Source organism: Anarrhichthys ocellatus, unplaced genomic scaffold (genome assembly GCF_004355925.1).
Source record: "Anarrhichthys ocellatus isolate YVR2014 unplaced genomic scaffold, GSC_Weel_1.0 scaffold29, whole genome shotgun sequence".
Classification (NCBI taxonomy): domain Eukaryota; kingdom Metazoa; phylum Chordata; class Actinopteri; order Perciformes; family Anarhichadidae; genus Anarrhichthys; species Anarrhichthys ocellatus.
The window spans coordinates 5,547,567-5,568,504 of record NW_022280059.1 but is presented as its reverse complement, the minus strand read 5'-3'; the positions used below and the strand labels follow the sequence as shown (position 1 = coordinate 5,568,504).

The 20,938-nt window shown below is 40.7% G+C and overlaps 1 protein-coding gene across 1 annotated transcript in view; it reads left to right on the top strand.

The window, feature by feature from the left end:
• LOC116392228 (citrate synthase-lysine N-methyltransferase CSKMT, mitochondrial-like) overlaps positions 1 to 18,195 on the top strand; it is a 20,945-nt gene extending 2,750 nt beyond the window's left edge. Inside the window, exons 2-3 of the mRNA XM_031863471.1 lie at positions 4,182 to 4,292; positions 17,105 to 18,195. Of these exons, the coding sequence (XP_031719331.1) occupies positions 17,122 to 17,784 (663 nt within the window). The 5' untranslated portion in view covers positions 4,182 to 4,292; positions 17,105 to 17,121 and the 3' untranslated portion in view covers positions 17,785 to 18,195. The remainder of the gene's footprint in view (positions 1 to 4,181; positions 4,293 to 17,104) is intronic.
• The last annotated feature ends 2,743 nt before the right edge of the window (positions 18,196 to 20,938 follow it).

The window sequence follows — 20,938 nt, the reverse complement described above, 5'->3', positions numbered from 1 at the left end:
CCCCTGTGACCCCGGATGCTCCCTCTTCCGTAGGAGGCTGCATAATTGTCTAATTAAATGGAGAGACAACAGCCCCAGCATACCTCATTAAAGACATCGCTCCATCAGCTCCCGCCTCTCCATTTCTTGTAAAGAACCCTCCTCATCCTGGCAGGAAAGGTCAAACAAAGGAAAGTGTTGGAGATGCTTGCCTGTCCCTCTAGCATCCCTAAATTATTATTATTTTTTTATAGTCATTTACTGACTATAAAAAAAATAAAGGGCTGCTCCACATTTCTTCCTATCGTCTTTCAGTGTCCAGAGAGAATTTTGCTAACTTGTTGGATCAGCTTGATTGATAATCTGACCCATAAACAAGCAAACAAATATGGCAGCACAGAGGATAAAAGGAAGCATTTAAAAAAAAAATAAGAACCAACGTTTCCCATGATGAAATACATTATAGTATCTCTGTGTTAAGTGTGCAGCTACCCTGCAAATAAAGTGAAGGCAGTCATCTTTTTTTAGTATTAATGAGGCATGCACCATTGCTGCTTATAAATGAGGCTAGTTGAGCAAAAGGTTCCCATGTGAATTCCCAGTCCTCCGAATATTGTGAAATAATTAGCTTAGAGATATTAAACCTCAGCTGCGTTAGAAAATAGTCCAGGCACGTCCGTATTTATATCAGGGGAGTTTTTGAAATACTTTTACAGATTATTTTAGCATTTTATATATGTATTTTAGTCTTTATTCTATGTTTGTTCATACTTAGAATAAAGTAAACTTACTTTATTGCCACAGCAATAACATTTTGCATGGTATAATTTAGTCTAAGAATGACCACATCTAGATAATTACAGTAAAAAAACATTGAGCATTTGAAAGCTGCATTTTCCAGGTCAGAAATCATACACTCCTGTCATAAACCACATGTGAAACTATTTGGTCATTCTGTTGTGCAAGTGTGTGAGAGAGCATGAACATGCATCAGTATAAATGTGGTTGGTGTCTTCATGGTCGTGGTTACAAATGCGCCCCTGCCAATTTCGGAGCCAAATTTATCTTGTCTTTCTCTATCCAGCTGATGCTAAATGTAACCTTTCCAAGTCCAATTATGTATGAAGTCTCTGCCTGCTTCCCTTCCCTCTGGCTCCCACCACATACATATATCATAAATATTTGAGAGGATGGATATTGGAGGTTAACATATGTCTCATCTGAAATGTCAGTGGCTCCTCCAGTAGCCAGCATGCTGTTGACAGAGCACCAAACCACTTTGTTTGGGATAAGAGACTCTATCACCGGTGTTGTTTAATCTCCCGGCCCGACATGAACACGACTGCCCTGAATACACTCGCACAGGATCAGTTTGTTCCTCCAGGTGTCTCGCACGCTTGAGAGAGCGAAAGAAACAACTTTTTCGGTCAGTCAATTTGCAAAGTGGCTCTGTAACCCGTCACAAGAGTGGGTGTCAGTCTGACTATTTCAATCTACTCATAATCTGGACTTTATAGATTATGTGTCAAGGTCTAAAAGAAGCCACTTTAATTCAGTTTTTGGGTCTTCAGGGAGCGCAAATAATCTTGTCGTTTTGGAGTGACGGCTTGAGACACACTTGAGTGGTGTTGCTTTATAAAGTGTGTTTGCAGTTTGGAGCGATGTGGCCGGAGACGGTCTAAAATTGACGAAAATAATCAGGCGTCTCTCGTGGGGCATCACTTAGATGGACATGCAGCACAAGCTTGCTTCGCACAGCTTTATTATTGGTTCAAGGCTTGGCTTCACTTTCCTACTTGGAAAGGTAGATTCTGCTGCCAGAGCAAAGTAAACTTTCTGCAACGAGTTCTTCCATGACAGACTTTGTAAGTGACATCCAATAAAAGGCTTATTCAATACTGCCACTTCTCTACCATTCATGGACTATACCAGAAAATCAATCGAGCTCCTTGAGCCCGAGCTAAATCCAGATTAGTTTCCCCACAACCACTGTGAAACGAGCATAATAAGCATCCTGTGTCTGCACACTAAAGGACTACATTTAAGATTTAAGGCTGATTTGTGTTAATAATTTTGTTTATCTATTTACCCCGGATGTTGATGGATGATTGGGGCTTTGCTGCTTTAATCTATGAATAATTCATCACAGGGAGAACATGGTTCAGAAGTTGTCTCCTTGGCAGCAATAATTACTCAGGAAATTGCCGTGGATAGCGTTATCTAATTAAAACGGGACGCAGCGATCAGTTCAGGTGGTACGACAGTGCTAATCAGCTGAGCGTGTGTGTGTGTGTGTGCGTGTTACCTGGTCAGCACAAAGACCAGCGTGTGTCTAACAAACAATAGCTTATGAGATTAAAGGGGTTGTACCCTGCATGTCCTTACATTTTCATTATTACACTGGGGGAAAAAAAGGCCATTTATATGAAGCCTATAATGTGACAGCGTTTTGGCTTGATTGTATAATCCACTGACAGGAGGATAATAACGTCTCTGAAGCAATGCATCTTCTGGTTCCAGCTCCTCAAGCGTGAAGATTCGCTGCTCGTCTCTTTTCTTATATGTAGATTGAATATCTTTGGGTTCTGGACTGTTATTCGGACAACACAAGACATTTGAAGAAGTCACTTTCGGCTATGTTTTTGTATTAGCTGACATTTCATAGCAATATATCAATTAATACAGTTAATGAAAATAATTGTCAATGTCATCCATAATCTTCTGGCGTGAACTCACTTATTTAAAACAAACTGTCTTTGTTACATATAAGTCAGATACTGTGGCTGCTACATATTGCTTCATAGAAAGTCTGGGACATAGACCTAAAAATCCAGTCACTGGCCCTTTTACCCTTTGAACCTGCTGCCGGACAGAATGCAGATAAATGCATAAAGGCCAATAGAGGGAGCCCAATAGCTATTTGTCCCCAAGCTGAGATGGGGCAAGGGGGTACCACTGCAGTTTGCTTACATGCAAAATGGTTTTAACGACATAATAAAAGCCATATTAAGTTCACCAAATTAGATGCAGGTAGGCAGTCACAGACGGCCGAGTTTCACTTCTCGTGGTATATCTCGTGAGGCTCTCTGACATCCGTTAACGAGAAGCTATTTGCTGGCCTTTGCGGGGACGACCTGAAAGCAAGGTGGAGGGCTTTGAAATGCAGGGTCTGTCCCAGGTAGCAGATGGGTCGTGGTGGTGGTGGTGGAGCGTGTGTGGAGTCAGAGACAGCTGTGGTCCATCATTTTTTTTCCAGAGGTTTCCAGGCAGCTATCGGAACCTGTCGGCTGGTTTGCTTCAGCTCCAGAAAAACCGAGACGAAGGGTCTCAGGGGGACAGCAGGCTTTTCTGTTACAGCGATCTTTTTAGCCACTGCTGTGGTTTATCCCACTCTCACACTCTGCTGGCGCCCCAGACTCCAGTACCCAATAGTCACAAGGTGGCTCTCTACACATTAATGACATTGAGCGATCGTTCATTGTAAAAGATGATGGCACTCAATGGGCTATCCATATCAAGGGAAACAGGATTTTAAAACAGACGGCTATAATGTATATCTCACTGATATTGCAATATCTAACATTTAAAGGAAACGGTGCTCCCTCTGAATATTAGTGTTGTAGTGATTTGATCCACCTTGCCCTGGGATGATCGATGGACTTAATACATTTCATTAAGTCCAGGATTTATAATGTGATATTGTGATGAGTTGCTGTGTTCAGCCCGGCTCTGAGGCTGCACCGGTCTGCTGTTAAACACCACACGGCGCAGTTGTTTGAGTTTGAAGGGCTCAGGAATATTACTTCAATAAATATTTGATGAAAGAGGAAGTTCTATCGATTTTATTACACTGAGTAATTCGTGCACGTGTTCATTAGGCCGCCACCGAGTATCCATGTTTAATATGCTTTGTTTACAGTGGAGGGTCATATATGGGGAAAACGCATGAATATGGAGCAAGTAGCCTCCGCTAGTCTCCAAGCTTTGCACAGATGCTGTATTCTGCACACACACACCTACTGTACATACAGAGCAGGCCCATGTATACACACACACACATGCACGCACACGCTCCCTTTCTTTAATTAAAGCAATTAAAGTAGGTTTGGAGACATGCATACATTTCCATGATTGACGGAGAGATTTCACTGTTATCTTTTATTGCTTCTTGGTAAAATAAAAACCCTTATTGTTTCTCCTAGAGGATGTAAGCCTGGATACAATCTCAGACATCACCTCCTGACTCCTGAAAGGCATCTTCTGGGGGGAAAACGGCAAAGAGCAACATGAAGGAGGTGTTGAACACAGGGGAGGTGAGTGTCTTTCCGTGTGTGCTTTCCTGCATCCCCGAGTGTCTATATATTTGTTTGTATAGCTGCGGCTTGAAAGTGGAAAAGAGGGGGTGGTCTGCTCCAGGAGAGAGGTACTCGCTCTGCCCCGCAGCATTTGGCTCAAAGGGCCCTCTCCTATTATGCGTGCTGGCGGTATCTGTGGGAGATAAGGTCAGGTCCTGCTTATGAAACATGCTAAAGGTTTGCACGGGACCCCCCCCATTCAACTTCTCTCTTTTTTGAAGCATTTCATTCTCTCCATGATATTACTTCATTACCAACCACCACTCCTGTCTGCATTTATATGAACAGATGGACTCGAAACCATTTCATCATATCGGATCATTCACCTGCAACCGTAACCTTCAACATTTTGCATTAAAGGAAGTAAAAATAATCCAAGGGTATATAAAAGTGATGCTGTTAATTAGAGCTGATATTGTGAAATATTGCGACGGTGCCAGGAAGGTACCCTGCTGGAGCATAGGCGGTTCTTTGTTTATATCCCTGTGCTTTTCAGTGTGGCTGGGAGGCATGGCAAGTGGAATTCACTCAGGTGATGGGTTTAGTACAAGCGGATGCAGAGGGGGAGGGAGGGGGCTCTCTCCTCCACGCTGACTCTCCTCGCCGGGTCTGGCATTAAGTCAGCCCAGCTCTGTACCAGCCGACAGCGCGACAGCTGTTTCCTATGACTAGGGGAAAAACACATTGACTCACTTCCTCGGTTGGCCTCATTTGGGAAGAGATGGAGTGTGGCCAAAAATACTCTCCACCTGCGCTGAGACGTGGACAGTAGAAAAAGGTCAGCAGCGGAGAGGAGAATAGACGGGAATGACCCAAGCAATATTTCAGCTATAAATGGGTTCAAACCTTTTCTCCATTGTGGGAGATGAAACTTGGTGCTTTTTAGTAATTTTTCTGCCACCACCATGCAAGGGGGTCAAAAAATTAAGTTTTGGCCTGAATCTGACTTTTTTTTTTTTTTACTAGACTATATACTCAGTTGCCAGTTTATTAGATACAGCTAAGCAAACCTGATGCAGTCAAATACTACCGTAAAATAAATGTAATGCTTTAGCGAGGTGTTGGTTCAACTTCATGGCCATTTTGGAGGTTGAAGTTTGTGGTGCTGTTGAATCCATCGTCATTTGTATAAAGGAGTTTGGCATAATAATATTACAAACATAATTTAACAGTTCATAACTACAGCCATCGAAGTAGCTTTTAAGAGAAACACCTCTCTAAAATAGAACCAAACTAAAAATGACTTATATTTGGCCTTTGAGTGTATGTTTTACTTTATAAAAAGCTTTTAAATTTGAAGAACAAATGTTGCTAAAAACCAAGCCAAATCGCCGTAACTGCCCTCTTTAGTGGGTAATCTGAACATTTTATCATGATAAGAGGAAGTGGAACCAGAAACACAGCCTCACGACGACTGTGTTTCGGAAAGAAAATGTTCTTCCATCCAGACATTAGCATTTATCCTGCTGTCCTTGGTATTGATTCGCCAAGTGAACTCTCATCTGACAGCCACCCTCCCTTTTGTAAGTGCTGCGAAGGCTTTTGAAAAGCCTCAGCGCTTCAGTCAATACCTGTCCAACACCTAAACATAGTCATATGCAATCATAGTTAATGCAAGTTATGCGACAAGTCATTGTAAGGATGCAATAGATATATAACAGATATTTTATTTCCCCCCCCCCCCAAGGGCAAATTTGTTTTCACAGCTTGTACAGGCAGGCTGTAAAAGCACTGATACGAGAATAACCTGATAGCACATAAACACATCGGCACTAGAAATACAGACTCGTGTCTCCTAGAATTATTTTGATTTACCTTTTTATTCCTGCTGCTGTGGTCTCTATCTGCTATCTGAACATTATTTTCTGGGGATGATGAAACAAATTTATCAAAAACAAATACTTGTATAATATCATGCAGTTTGAGTCGCAGGTAAAAGAGATGGTGGTGGTACGATCGATAGTTCTGTCATGCTACTTCAGACATCGATCCTCTCCTTTGAGATTTAATTAGTTCCTGAATATGCTCAGTGTAACATGAATATTGTGGTATGGCTATTGAATGCCGCGATGATCTATACTGCATTTTTTCAGGGATCAATTATGAATGTTGTAATTTGCTATTGATCGATTTATCCAATTATACTGGAGATAGTTGTCAGCCCTTTTTACTGTGCAGCTCAATGAGCGGCTCATCGGTGGGGCGTCCTCAGGAGTAACAATAAGCCGACTACTCTCGCTCTACCATTGAGTGGGCTCGCTTCTCTCTTACAGCACACCCTATATATATTTATAAAAAATAAAATATATATTTATTCCTTTCTCAATTCAGTTTTTCATTGACTTTTTTACGTTTTAAGAAAACTTGTGTTTTTGTATCGGATTATTACCAATGTTTTCTATGAGTCTAAAATGATTTGCATGCATGGAAATGAATAGGGGTCACTCTATTCACATCACTACTCACCTGCATACACGGCAAGTTATTGTGTTAGCTATTTTTTTTTTTACCTCAGAGAACATGGTATCATTGAATTGATAGCTGTTTTCTATTCATACCGTGATAACATTATGTGAAAGAGTATATGCTATTATAAAGTGACACTAGTCTCTAACATTGCTACATTACTGTAGTTGTTGATAAGTAGCAAAGCACAGATTTCTTTTAATACATACGTTTTTACTCGCCTATGGACGAGCGTAGATTCCAATGACGTATGCATCTCAGGGTTACTGGCAATAGTTGCAGAAATGACAATGTCTAATATCCTTTGCCACAGATTGAATTGCATATAAAATCTGCTTTTCCGTCTTGATATTGTCCCTACAATTTCCTGAAATAGGTTTTGAGTCATGTTGTGCTATTGTTTTTTACCACATACTCACAAAACTGTAGTTCAAACCCTTTTCACGAGCATAGATGCATTACATTTGAGCATCGACAGACCCGTCTCCAAGCTTTTCTTTTACTCAGATTTTTGAAAAAGATGGTTTCAAATCATCTTCTATCTTTCGTGTATGTATCATGAGATTAGCCTGGTGACCTTTTTGCAGCGTTTTGACTGACCAGGTTATAAATGACGTGTGTTTCACAAACAACACTGTATTGATTCTGCTCATACCGATCATCTAAAACATCCTTGATTGGTTTAAGGGTCTCCCTGTCTTCATCAGCATCCATTACCCAATACCCACAGAATCCCTCAAGCATCAATTTTCTCTGTATGCTCTAATATATAAGATACATGGCGAAAAAAATCAGCTGAATAAATCAGTACTTAATTGTATGGGTGGAAACTGTATGTGATAGTGGTTATCAATGAATTCAGTGCCAGCAAAGATGAAATATATTACCACAATTTAAATTTGAATTTAGCTGAAACGCCACCAGAGGACTGTAAAATGAAATTCAAATTTACTAGTTTAATTACATGTAGTGAAACTACTCCCCCAACACTGCCAGCACACCAGCCGCTCACTGAGCGAACCAGCTTCCTGTTCTCCCACAGCTAATTAATCACACTGATGGGAAAACAATGCAAAATTACAAACAAATTGAACAGAACCAACCAAATAGATTAAATAGAACATGGCAGACACATTTCAGATAGAACCCCAACTTTCGTTATTGGCCCAGTGATCATGCTAATCATATGTAATGGCTGGTGAGACTAAAGTTTTTATGAAAACAAACTGTATTCTCAAGAATTTATGCAAATGTTATTTTAAGATAATTGACTTTTGCTAGGAGATGCCTCCAGCAATTAAAATTTGAGAACTTCAAAACGCAATTTAATTATCTTTCTGAGTCATTATCGTTGTAACAATCTGCAGGACTTCTTGCATCTCTTGTAAAACATCTTGCCAATCTACTCGGTGCATGATCTAATTATTTCATTATCTTTTGAACATTACGGTTTATATTTCTTTTGATAAACCACATCTGTCTGCCTCATATGGACAGCTGCTCACCACACAATAAACGGCTCATTCTGCTCCAGGTACATTTGCAACTTCAACACAAGTTGTTAGATGAACTGTAATTTATATTATGTTGCACAACAGAAGCTTTTGAACCAGTTTGAACTGGTTTTACTGTAAGAGCACACTCGCAACGTCTTTCTCCCCTCCTATAAGCAGTTGCCTTCTCTCTGACTAACTGCTGTTTCCACTGGGTTTCTTTGCGATTAGTGTGGAGTGACTGTGGCTAAGTGGAGAGGAGGGCCGTCCTTCAATCAGAGGATCGGCGGTTCGATCCCCGGCTCCAGCTCTGCTAGTCGCATGTCGATGTGTCCTTGAGCAAAACACTTAACCCCAAAAAATTGCTCCCGTAGCTGTGCCTACAGTGTAGAAATGTGATATAGTCATAATGTCATATAGAGTAGGTCTAGAGACCGTACTCTTCAATATGGCAACGGTGGCAAGGAAAAACTCCCCTTTTAATAGGAAGAAACCTTAAACATAACCGGAGAGAGCGGCGAGGAACTTCCTGAAGCAATCCATTTAGCTGTGACCGTGTTCCAAAAAGGAAGCGGCCTTTAACTGATTATTTTAAAGAGAGAGTAGGAGACTGGTGGGGAGCGAGAGACAATGGGAGGTTCCGACTCATTGACAGAATTTGTTTACCAGATAGCGTCACAACCATGCAAGATGCCATCACAAAACTTCAGGTGTGTAGTTGAGATCAAAATGAAGGTATGAAGGGATCTGGTCCGAGCATGGGCAATGAAAGTAGAAGGTGTAAAGTAGGGAAGGGGCAATTGGCCCCCCAACTTTCAGCCCCTGGGCCGATTGGCAAATCGGTTGATTAAACAACTGGAAAGTAAATCTAAATGCACATGCATTAACTCTTCCAATGTTAACATTTGCATTGTAAGAGGTAATGAGTGGGCATTGTTTCACTATAAAGCAAAAGGTTGGGTGTCAGTGAGCTAGGCATAATGCTGTCTGAAAATGTGGAGGATGATCAGGTGTTTGTGAGCACCCAGTAATACTTATCTATTTGTCCATTTTCAGTTTGTAGGCCTCCAGCAAACTGTAAACACATCGCACACACTTGATGGGTATTTTATGTCCCCACAAGCACTTCCTTTGACAGTAATTGCACTGAAACGTCACTCCTATTATCACTGGATGGATCACGTCTGAGTTACTTTCGCTTTAGAGAGACTGCACAATTCTTGTAATTTCGGCCACTGAAAAACCATCTTTCTTAAGCCTCCGCTCTTGTTGAGCTGCACTTTACGCCGCAGGATTGGTGCTTATAGTGGCGAGTGCTTCGGCGGGCCGGCGTCCACACAAAGCCCCCAACAGAGTCTTTGATGTTTTCCTCAGCGGATCAAAGATGTTAGAGCGTGGACCTGCCAGGTGCACCGCTCTTTCATCTCACTTACTTATGTGTCTGCTGCTTCCCATTCTCTGTACAGGGGACGAAACAATGTGGCTCACTCCACTATTCACCAACAGGACGATTTCAGATACTCCATTCAGAAGGCAGTGAATGGCTTTTTACTGTGATGTGTGATGTGTTGGAAAAAAAAAAAAAAAAGCACAGACAGTGTGTTTATAGTTTTATTGTGCTCCCTTTCTTATCATTTTGAATGCAATTCATATGAGTTACAAAGGCTAAAGCAACAGTCCAGAGATATGAGCCACATCTTAAGGCTCCATCTTAATCCTTTGACCTCAAAGCAGAAAAGAAGAGGATGGGGTTTCTCAAAACTCATGAATATTTGAATTTCTGTCACTGCTTTTGATTGCCTGCTGTTTTCTGCAACAGCAAGTGTTAGTGTTGTGTACCTTTCACACATAATCCTCTCTGACTGGTGCAGAAACTGGGAGTGAACTTGGAATTGCCACAATTTATGTATTTATCATTTTTAACTCCTCAATGTAACCAACTGCCTTTTGATCCTCCCATTTATATAAAGCCTAACCACTCCCTCTTTTCCCTGTTTGCTTTTCAAACAGGGAAAAGTCCCAAAGGACATCTCTAAGTGCCTCCACAGAGAAGTTCCAAATTATTGATTATAAATGAGATGATAAAAGCCTGCATGATTTCATAGGCTCTGGGGTAAAGATAACTTGTCTCCATTTACATATCATGTTTCAATTTATCCCTTTGTATACGTGTCGGCGTGTCTCACCCTGCTCTCCTCTGCACGTGACTTATGGATCATGAATAAATGGATCATAGGCTGCTTTAGCTTGGATCATTGCGGCTTTGATCTCAATGTAAGCGGTGACGTCCTCATGCATAATCAGGGTATCGATTCTACCGTCCTCTTCCTGGCAAATTGATCGGGAAACTAATTGTGCCCTTTTCTCTCTCGGCAGCATCTCACCGTTGAATCATTTCTCCTTTTCCAAACTACCAATCTTGTTAAAGAGAATATAAGCAGTCCAACAATTTAGCAGGCAAAAGGGCCCGATTAAATGGCAATTAACGTCACACATTTCAGTTTAATTGTGCCTGCCTGGAGTTGTGGCTATTGTAGTTGGGTAAATAAACATTAGCGGATTTTGTATTTTCCCCAACAAAAAAGACAATGAGCGGCTAAGTGCACTCTCAGTATAAGTCTCTGTGCTTCGTTACAGTATTGAGCCGGAGTGGCTCTGTAATCCTGTTGAAGGGAGAGAGGGTTTCATCTCTCAGACAACATCTGGATAATCTATTCTCTGGACAACAGCAGGAGCTGATTTATTTCTCAGTTGGTTGCTCAACCATGCACACAATACAACAAACAGAACAACAGAATAATGTAAGTGCTTCAGGAAAAGTCTTTATAGAGTTAGAGTATAGATGTTTGAGAGCTAGCAGTAAAGTGACTAAGAGTGAAGCCTTTTTGGCATGTATTTGAGAAGAATCAATATCTTACACATGCTTGCAGTTTAGTAACCAGAAGCTGAAAGAAAGACAATTGATGGCTTTAGACCAATGATAGCTCTTGTGAGAGAACAAAATGTAATCCAATGTAATCCGACAGTAATTATGTGACACTTAACAGAAGTGCGCAAGTCCTTCAAATTTCAACAAAACGCCATGTAAGTCTTCTGATCTGACGCCGTTTAAGCATGATGACATACTTTGTAAGTGCCTTAGTATCGCGACGAAGCGTCACTGTTTTCTGAGAAGCGCTGTCGACTATCAATCTTCAGCTATAGTTTCGGCATCAGGTCTATTTTCTACGCATGCCCCGAGCGAATCTGTCTAGAAAACACACTGATATTCTGCTATAAACAATCTAAACGATATATTATATATAATATGAGTTAACTCATTCTGATAAATAATAAAACATTCATCCCACGCTTTTAACTTTCCTCCTCTGTCTCCCTGCTGTTCTCCCAAAGTTTCATTTCCCTCCCACATGATCAAATTTCTAAATCCATCCATCCTATAAATTTATTAGAAATAAGCTCAATTTGGGGTTTTTAAATGACGTACTTATTCCACATACGCGTCAGTTGTTTCTAAGCAAAGCAATGAGCAGACACACACAAAAGCAGACCGACAGAGAGAGAGAGACAGGGATTAACTCTATAGAAAACAGTGGGGGCGCAGAATTGCTTATTGACTGGTGCAGAGAAATGTTCTTCTGGTGTGAACAGCCAGGCACTTAGCGGCCTTTCCGCATCCAGTGGGACAGTGTCAGTGCGCTATTTGAGTTCTTGGGTACAAAACACGCTTTGTCTGATTGGGAACTTTCACATCCAGCTACAGAGCAACATTATCATTCGCTGTAAATCGTGTTTTTCACGTGATTAATGTAAATCCAATATTCACTCTCCTTTTACCTCTGTTTTTGGTCTCCACCAGCTCCTGAGGACGATGCAGTATTTTAAGATGCTAAAAATTCCGCTATGCTATTTCCTAACTTTATGTCTGCCGTTTGGTACTTTATAGCCTGTTTTTATGCTATAAATGTTAAAAACATCTGCTCGTGTAGCTTAAAAAGGCGCTGTGAATGTGAGTCAAAATTGTCACCTGAGGAACTCCTTTCACATATAAGTTATGTCAATCCATTGCAAGTATAGATTGTAGCAGCTTTAAATTTAGTAAAATATTGTGGTCATAGTTGAAAGTGATGTTTACTGTCGTCACGTTTTCCTGGGAAATCATTAATATTTTAGGAATCCTATCACTGGACTAGTTTGGACTGTGAAGCTGACAGTCTTAAATGAAATGTATGCAGCGCTGACAATGATTAATGGCTGTCTTATGAGTAAGAAATCTCAATAATACTAAAAAAGACAAGAAAATGAGGTGTGTTGTGAGCCATTTGTTTCTGGGGACAGGCTGGCTGCTGTGTCCCATCACTGCCCATGAAGCCCCTTCGCCTCGAACAAGCAGATCCGAGAGCTCATTTCAACACAGCAGATGGTGATGGAGAGGGGCCTGTCTCTATTATGTCAGGCCTTTGATGGAGTCATTGAGAGGTACCAGAGGTGAGGAGCGCGGATTCAGATGGAGAGTCAGAGTTTATCCTGACCCGAGCATCACGATGCCTCGCCACTGTGTTGTATAATGGATGATTATACAACAGACGGAACAATGGCTTCTAGCTGCAGAGTCAACACGGATCTTTCATTACACGGTGCATAACATTGAATATATGTGTATTTGTATGTGTGTATGTGTATGTGTATACACACACACACACACACACACACACACACACACACACACACACACACACACACACACACAGCAGGACGTGGATCTGATGTGTGTTCTCAGGTATCCAAGGTAACAAATCCCAGTCCGGGGATCTTTCTAAGCCGGGGTCATGCAGAGGGATTGCTAGTCACATCCTTGAAAAGGGCAAATCAGACCGCTCCTTTCCCCAAACACTACACTACAAGTGCAGGCGGTTTATCACTTAAAGGTACAGGTACTTTGCTCCATTTCATCACATCACCAAGTATACAGTATATTTGGCATTTTATCAGACTGACCAAATGTGAAGGGTTTAACGTTGACCCAACTGTCTGCTAAGAGTAGGAGTAATAAGTCTAGCTTTACTCTTCCTTTTTTATTCAAACATAGGAATATAGTTTAAAGGCTGACCTTGAAGTAATTGATCAACTTTCTAGAAAATGTAATTTTTGTGCTGGATATATTTTCTGACTTAAAGGTTCTTCTAGGTTCCATCTTATGAGTGGTTCACTGTTTTGCTCCATTTTCTTAATAAGAAAACTCCATAGGGTGCCTTTGTAAGGAAATAATTGCATAATAAAGTATTTTTTAATAATATTTGAACATACAATTAAGCAACATTACAGGAGAGTAAGCATTTTTTCTGATCAAGTCCAATGTTCTGCTATGTTTTACAAGCCGAAATGCAAATGCAGCCCCAAACCAAGCACTCGTAGTCACAATTCAAAAAGGAACTTAAATGCCTCGTTATGCTCTTGACATAGTGCTCTTCATATTGTGCAACAGCTTCTAAAACCAGTCGGCAATGGAGCTCAATGATTTCATTAATCTAAATAATAAAAGCTGGTAAAACTAAATAAAATGACTTTCAAAGTAAAGTGAATATTCATGGTGAGTAATCATTGCCATAAAAATAAATATGTAGTTTTAGGAGCGTTCTGCACAATCCACCAGAGCTCTACTTTATCTCGACAGGTGCTGTTGGGATTAATAGCCCTTTATCCTCAATACGTCAGAAGTATGCAGGGCCGCTGGATTTTTAGCTGTTAAATGATAAGAACTGAAATGAAAATGCAGTTCATTTAGCTTAAATAAACTGCTTATTTTCATTCTTCATAAAACCATTTGACCGAAGATTAAAAACTTCTACAGAGAGAAGTCCTCCCAAATATATTACAACTAAAGCATGAACGTGTCTTTTTAAAAGGATTTATTTCTGGGTGTTTTTTTTTTTTATGCTCATTTCGTGTTTACAAAATTCTACCATAGTGTGCCCTAAAAAGTAAACAATCTGTAGCTGTTCGACAGCTGTCAATTATTATTTTAAATTGCAAGATTATGCAAAGAAAGAGAACCAAAAGCACAAAGTAAAAAACTTGACAATTTAACAAACCAAACACAGACAAATACAAACATGCAATAATTGTAAATTGGGAATATGGCCAACAGTGAAGCAGGAACAGACATGACTGAAGGTAAAACACCTTAGCATGAACATGTGCAGTGCATGTTCGGTAAAAGAGGGGGGTTAAAGCTGGCAAGCATCTGTCGCTGTAAGCAGAATTATCTTTTTCTTATTAACATATTTGGCAGAAGTCTTGAGCATTGATTTGAATTTAAAATGTCTTGAATACTGTCAGAAAAGCCTGCATAATTGTGAGGCTGATGAGCAATCTCCAGGCTTCATGAATGAAAAGTGTGTGTGTATATGTGTGTGTGTATACGTGTGTGTGTATACGTGTGTGTGTGTGTATACGTGTGTGTGTGTGTGTGTGTGTATATGTGTGTGTATACGTGTGTATGTATACGTGTGTGTGTGTGTATACGTGTGTGTGTGTGTGTGTATATGTGTGTGTATACGTGTGTATGTATACGTGTGTGTGTGTGTATACGTGTGTGTGTGTGTGTATATGTGTGTATACATGTGTGTGTGTGTGTGTATATGTGTGTATACATGTGTGTGTGTGTGTGTGTGTGTATGTGTGTGTGTGTATGTGTGTGTGTGTATACGTGTGTGTGTATACATGTGTGTGTATATATGTGTGTGTGTGTGTATATATGTGTATGTATGTGTATATGTATGTATGTATATATGTATACTGTTAAACTGTCTGAGAAGTTCGAGGGAGGTCAGAGACTTTGTAGTGGGTTGGTGGTTTTGCCCATCCTGGCTCTTTGTCCTTCTCTCCAGCCCCTGCTCACTCCCCAGACCTACCAGTCCTGGTCACATGACATCCCCTCCCACCTACACACCTGTTCCCACTTTCCTCATCAGACCTGTAGTTTCCATAACACACACTTAAAACATTTTACTCTACTATATATTTGGAGTTTTTTTACGATAAGTAATTGTTCTTTGTATATAAGAAACATTTCACCAACAAAGACCACGCTTCTTATGATTGCAAATTAGTCTGAAATAACATAACATACATCACAAAAAACATAATAAATAGAACTGAAGCCACTGGGAGATAATTGACATACTTATGGGAGACACAGGTTGTTAAATCAGGAGAAACTTAATTTACAGTGAACAAATACATTTATTAAATTGTGTAAAGTTAAAATTTTGGAGAGTTGACACTGGTGGGGGTGTTGAAGACAGTAGGGGCAGGCTGAAGATCTAGATGATGGCATGTTTGAGTGGGACTGCCCTCAGTGGAAGAAACCTTGAGCACCGGATGGGATGATGAATGGGGAGGAGGGTCACATCGGTTTGTACTGAAATGACAGCTGACAAGTCTCTCCTAATGTAGGACGTTAGAGTAAATCCTCAAACTTTACATAGTTAATTATTTTACAACTGTATGATTATAAATACTATATTTCAAAATATCACTCCTCTATGCAAAGCTCTAAGTTTTACCGTCCTTAACTCTCAGTAAATAATCAATGCTAACAATTTGATATTCAAGGAGGGATTTGGTAATCCTAAAATCATCATGGTGGCACCAAACATACTAAGCTAAATTATGAAAAGTGGTAGCAGTCAAAGTCTATTCTGAATCCAAAGTTACAGGTCAGATATGCTACTGGTTTACACGACAGGAGTTTGGTGCCAGTATCTTACCACAGCAGCCTACATCGGACACCGGAAGTCGGACTTTGACATATATCCATTTTATATCTTGAAGCCACTGGGGGGCGAACGGGAGAACTTGTTCGGACGCGTGTTCCACACACATTTCACTGTCCAATGCGCTGTCTGGCTTTCGATCCGTTGATCCATTTATGCATATGCATATTGCCACCTTAACAGAGTAGCACAGGTTACTATACAGGATACTACAAGACCTTGAAACTACAAGCTCATATGCCGGCTGACACGCTACATTGACACGATACCTTGACACGTTGACACGATCAAAAATTGTTAGCTTCCCGTCCACACACACCTGATTCTCATTACCAGGCCCTTACCTATATGCACTTTAGGTCAATGTGCCACCCACTGTTCAATGTCAGAACTGCATGTGTAAACCCACCCCATGCTTCCCTCAAAGACAAAATAAAACAACAAAACCACATTATGGCTCCAACAGTAAGTAAGTAAGAAAGAAAAGTTAAAGTGAGTTGCAGTTGTGTGCACTGATGTCTTAGCTAATTGTCACCGATATGTTAGCTACAGAAGCTGACCATAAAGTAGCACTTTGTTGTGCAATAACGTCACACTCAGTTGCAAACTTGTTAGCGACACCAAGCTAATGCAGTCTAATATAACACAGCCTGGATACATCAACACATCTATTTAACAGTTTAAAGATGAACTGAGCACTATGAAGTACACAAAGGGAGGATTCAATGCAGGACTGTTAAGTGTATGTTGCTTTTTTAATGAGCAATGTCAGTCATTTGAGTTTGTCAGCTTGGTAGATTGTCTTCATGCCGAGCGTAGTGGCTTCCAAGGACCCAAGAAAAGGTCTTAAATCATATATTAAAAGAAAAGATATTTGACACATTAAATTGATAGATTTTAAATTTACTTTAGCATAAAGTCCCTCCAAATATGACAGAAGGATGGAGGCATTAAGGCATGTTGTGTCTGTGTTTTACTGCTAATATTCACTCACTAACTCATGTGACATAATCCCATCTGTGTTTCTGCCTAGCTGAACTGATTGAAAACATGGATAAGAAAGCAACCTGGGACCGCTTGTACACTGAGAGCAGCAGCAGCAGCACAAACACCTTCAAACACTTTGAGTGGTTCTTTGGCTTCGATGCTGTCCGGGACTTCATTATGCCCCTATTGCAGACCAAACCCCACCCAGACGGTTTGCTCCAAGTCCTGGATATGGTCTGTGGCACTTCTGCTTTAGGGCCCTGTATTTACAGACACTCTCCTCTCCCGGTCCGGGTCACTTGTGCAGACATTTCCCCCATAGCTGTGCAACTAATGCAGGAACACGTCCAAACCAAAGCCATTCAACCTCACAATCTTTCCTCTCGGCTTGAGTTCGTAGAGCTGGACTGCACACAGCTCCACAAGCACTACGGTTGTAGCAGTGTGGACCTTATAGTTGATAAGGGCACCACAGACGCCTTGTTGAGGTCTACGGAAGGGAAATGGAAGGCCAATCAGGTGCTGAAGCTGTGTTTGAAGGTGTTGCGGAGCTCAGGGTCTCTGCTCCAGTTCTCTGATGAAGACCCTGATGCCAGGCTGCTGTGGCTGCAGACAGAGGCACAGGAGCCGGGGGTGATGGCAGCAGATGCTGGGGTGCAGGAGCTTGGGGAGCTAAGGGGAATGACTTACTACTGCTACCAAGTGACTCCTCGCTCTATTGTATAGCAACTTTCTTCATCTGGATGGTGATAATATTAAATGAGTAAACTACTGAACTGATTGTAAAAAGTAATTGATAAGGTACACAGAGTGTGACTTATCCACCAAACTGGACCTCCACATTCCGACAGCAGAGACAACAAGAGATTTACTACTTATAAAATAACCTGAAGGTAAAGAATTACCTCTTTATGAAATGATAAACGTTGACAAACCACTTAAAGTATAGACCTTTCTGTGTTGTTACTGGTCACTGACACTCTGCATTGTGGGAAAATCTACGGTAGTTTCTCTGGCATTTTGTGAGTGTGACATATACTTTGTGAATACAACCTCAGTATTCAACACACGTATAAACAAAGGACCTAACCTTTGTTATGGCTGACAAATAAAGCTGGTTAAGTGGTCATGGCAACAACATTTTTTATATATATCTATCTATCTATCTCAACTGAAGAGTATTATGAATTAATATTTTGAATACAGAAGAGTATTCATTTTGACATCTGTTCCCGGTTTTGAGGTTTCTGAGTCGGTGGACATGTGGCATCTGGATTTTAATGTTTTCATGTAACAGTTGGCCAATAATGGCTTAGTTCACATGCAGTTGCAATAAACGGAAAACAGCCTTAAGTAAGCCGAATCGTACATGCTTCCATCTTATTTAAATACATTAAATGGTTGCCTTATTGTGTAGAACTGGGATCTGTTTTCTCAGGTGTCAAGTTCAATGACTTTTTAATCCACAAACTAAATGTTGGAGGTTCCTGCAGTATTGAAGTAAAGTAATAAAACGGACAGCTTTGCTATTTACTGAATTTTATTGACTATTTCAAATGGCTTTACTGTTACTCAAGGGGGCATTACGTGACCGGGCATTATCAATCCACTTGACGAGGACGGCTTCAACCACTGGTGCTTTCCCTGTGCGTAATTGTTTTCTGTCTCCATCGGCAGCCATGACTGTTTCTCGTTGTTTAGGTAGCCTGGGGAACATCAAGTTTTGCTGTAGCATCCCGTTGGCCTGTCCTTCGCAGTTTGTCGTAAGCTTTGACGAGACGACATTTTTCATCGAGAGAAAAATTACTTTATTTTTCCCGTCATAAATTCAATGTGCTTGCAGCAGCAGCTTTAGGTAGCCAGCTGGAAGCAGAATGGTTAATTTGAGGCAAAGCACCATGGGAGATGAGTAAAAAACAAAAATAGAACTACTGTATTATAGCTTAAAAATGTTTCTCCATGATGTTGTGTTTAGTAAAACCCCAAATGAACACTGTAAGAGGACTCCATCTACATGTAGCTGTAGATGGGTCCTCCAAAATGTTGTAAAAGAACAATGTCTTAAATTGTTAATGAAAACATAACCAACACCCTTTGGGCTCGATGTAGTATGAAATGCGTCTTTCAGTAGCCCATTGCAGAAGAAGGGTCTTCTACTGACGCAGGCCCTTAGCTGGCAGTCAACCGTAGTCTCTTTCAGAGGAACGACGCGTGGACACCGTTTCCACAAATGTGGCCAATAAAGGTTTTATCCTCTCTTCAAAAATAGCTGCAGTATCATTAGTTTATATTTTCTTACAAAACAATTGAGAATAATTAAAATTTAAATCAAAGCAAGACAAGATCACATGTGCCACGGTAGCTTTTTGCTTAGATCGTCGTGTCTGATCAATATCCAAGCTTAAACCAATAAATGAATGACAATAATGGCTTTAACAATAAGTCAAGGTTAGTGGTTCATAGCATCTGTTTTGTTATCCTACCAAGTAGGAACGGTCCTTCCTAACAAACTACAGTCTTTGTTTAAAACGTTAACTGCACTTAATGAAGGCCCATTTGTTTACAGTTGCATGAGTCATCAGTTTGGGCAGTTTAGAAGTTTTATATACATAAGTGGAGCACAGTCCAGACTGTGCTTTGTGTGCCCAGTGTGCCTCTTTATGAAGTTGATTATAACGCCTATGCAAGCAGCATCACAAAGGGGAAGTAAAAACAGATAATACACATACAGTCGCTCAGTTGCAGTTAAGCGATACATATGTTATGATGATCCCATTTCACGTTGACCTTTTGTCACATTTCCCTTCCTGTGAATTGTTTTAGCCTTCAAATAAACGGGTCAATTATGATTTTTCTGGTCAAATGGAAGATCCCAGCTTAACACTTGGATGCAGCGGAGGTTCGTAGTCTTGGCACTGAACTACTCGTCAATCAGGCTATTACAGGAATAGATAGTGGTGCTGCGAGCTGTCTAGATCAGCACACTGGTATTAACCCCCGTTTCCAGCGGCTGAGGAGGTTAGTTTGGAGCTTAGGGAAATACTGAAAAACTGAGCTGCAGCCAGTTTGCATCTTTCACTGACAATTAGGGGAGTATTCCCGGCTCTATGGGAGCCAACGAGTGAGAGAGAGTTTGTAATCATCCGAATCAATTATTGGGCATGTGACGAGGGAATTTACTTTGCCAGGGGGGCTCCACTGCTTTGACTAATGGAGCCACCATCTGGACCTGCTCCCTGACTTCACCTCAAGGAAAACAGGATGCAAGACCACAGATACTTCCCATTGGAGGAGGCAGGTGGAGGTTAGAGGCAGAGGGTTTAGTGGGATGTGATACTGCTGCTTGTGAAATATCATGATATTCATTTCATCATTCATTAAGTAATCATTACTCTGACGAAAACATGGATTCATTAAGTCTTTAATAATCAAAACGGATCTGCAGACTATACTGTTTATACTGTCTTATTTGACGTATATGGTAGATTAGCGTCAATGTTTGAGACTGAGAAATGCAGAAATAGAAGTGCGATACGAGTTTAACACTGAATGCGTTTCTCGCTCCATGTTTTCTAGCTTGAAGTTTCTCTTCGCTCCTTCCCTTGTTAACCTTTCACACTCCATAAGGTGCTTTAACATTTGGCTCTCATTCGGATTTGCCCAGTCTGTTTGCCAGCATGGCCGTTTTAATGATTTTGTGCTTAGTCCGTGTGAGCGTTCGGCAAACTATTCCCAGACTAGAAAAGGTCACATGAATTCAGTGTTATTGGAAAGGGTTCAAGGATTTAAGAAATATCACCTCCCTTAGTCACTCTCCTGTTCATTTCTTCTTGCCAAGAATACGGCGTTCTTCTGTCTGAAACTGCCTCCACAGAAGTTT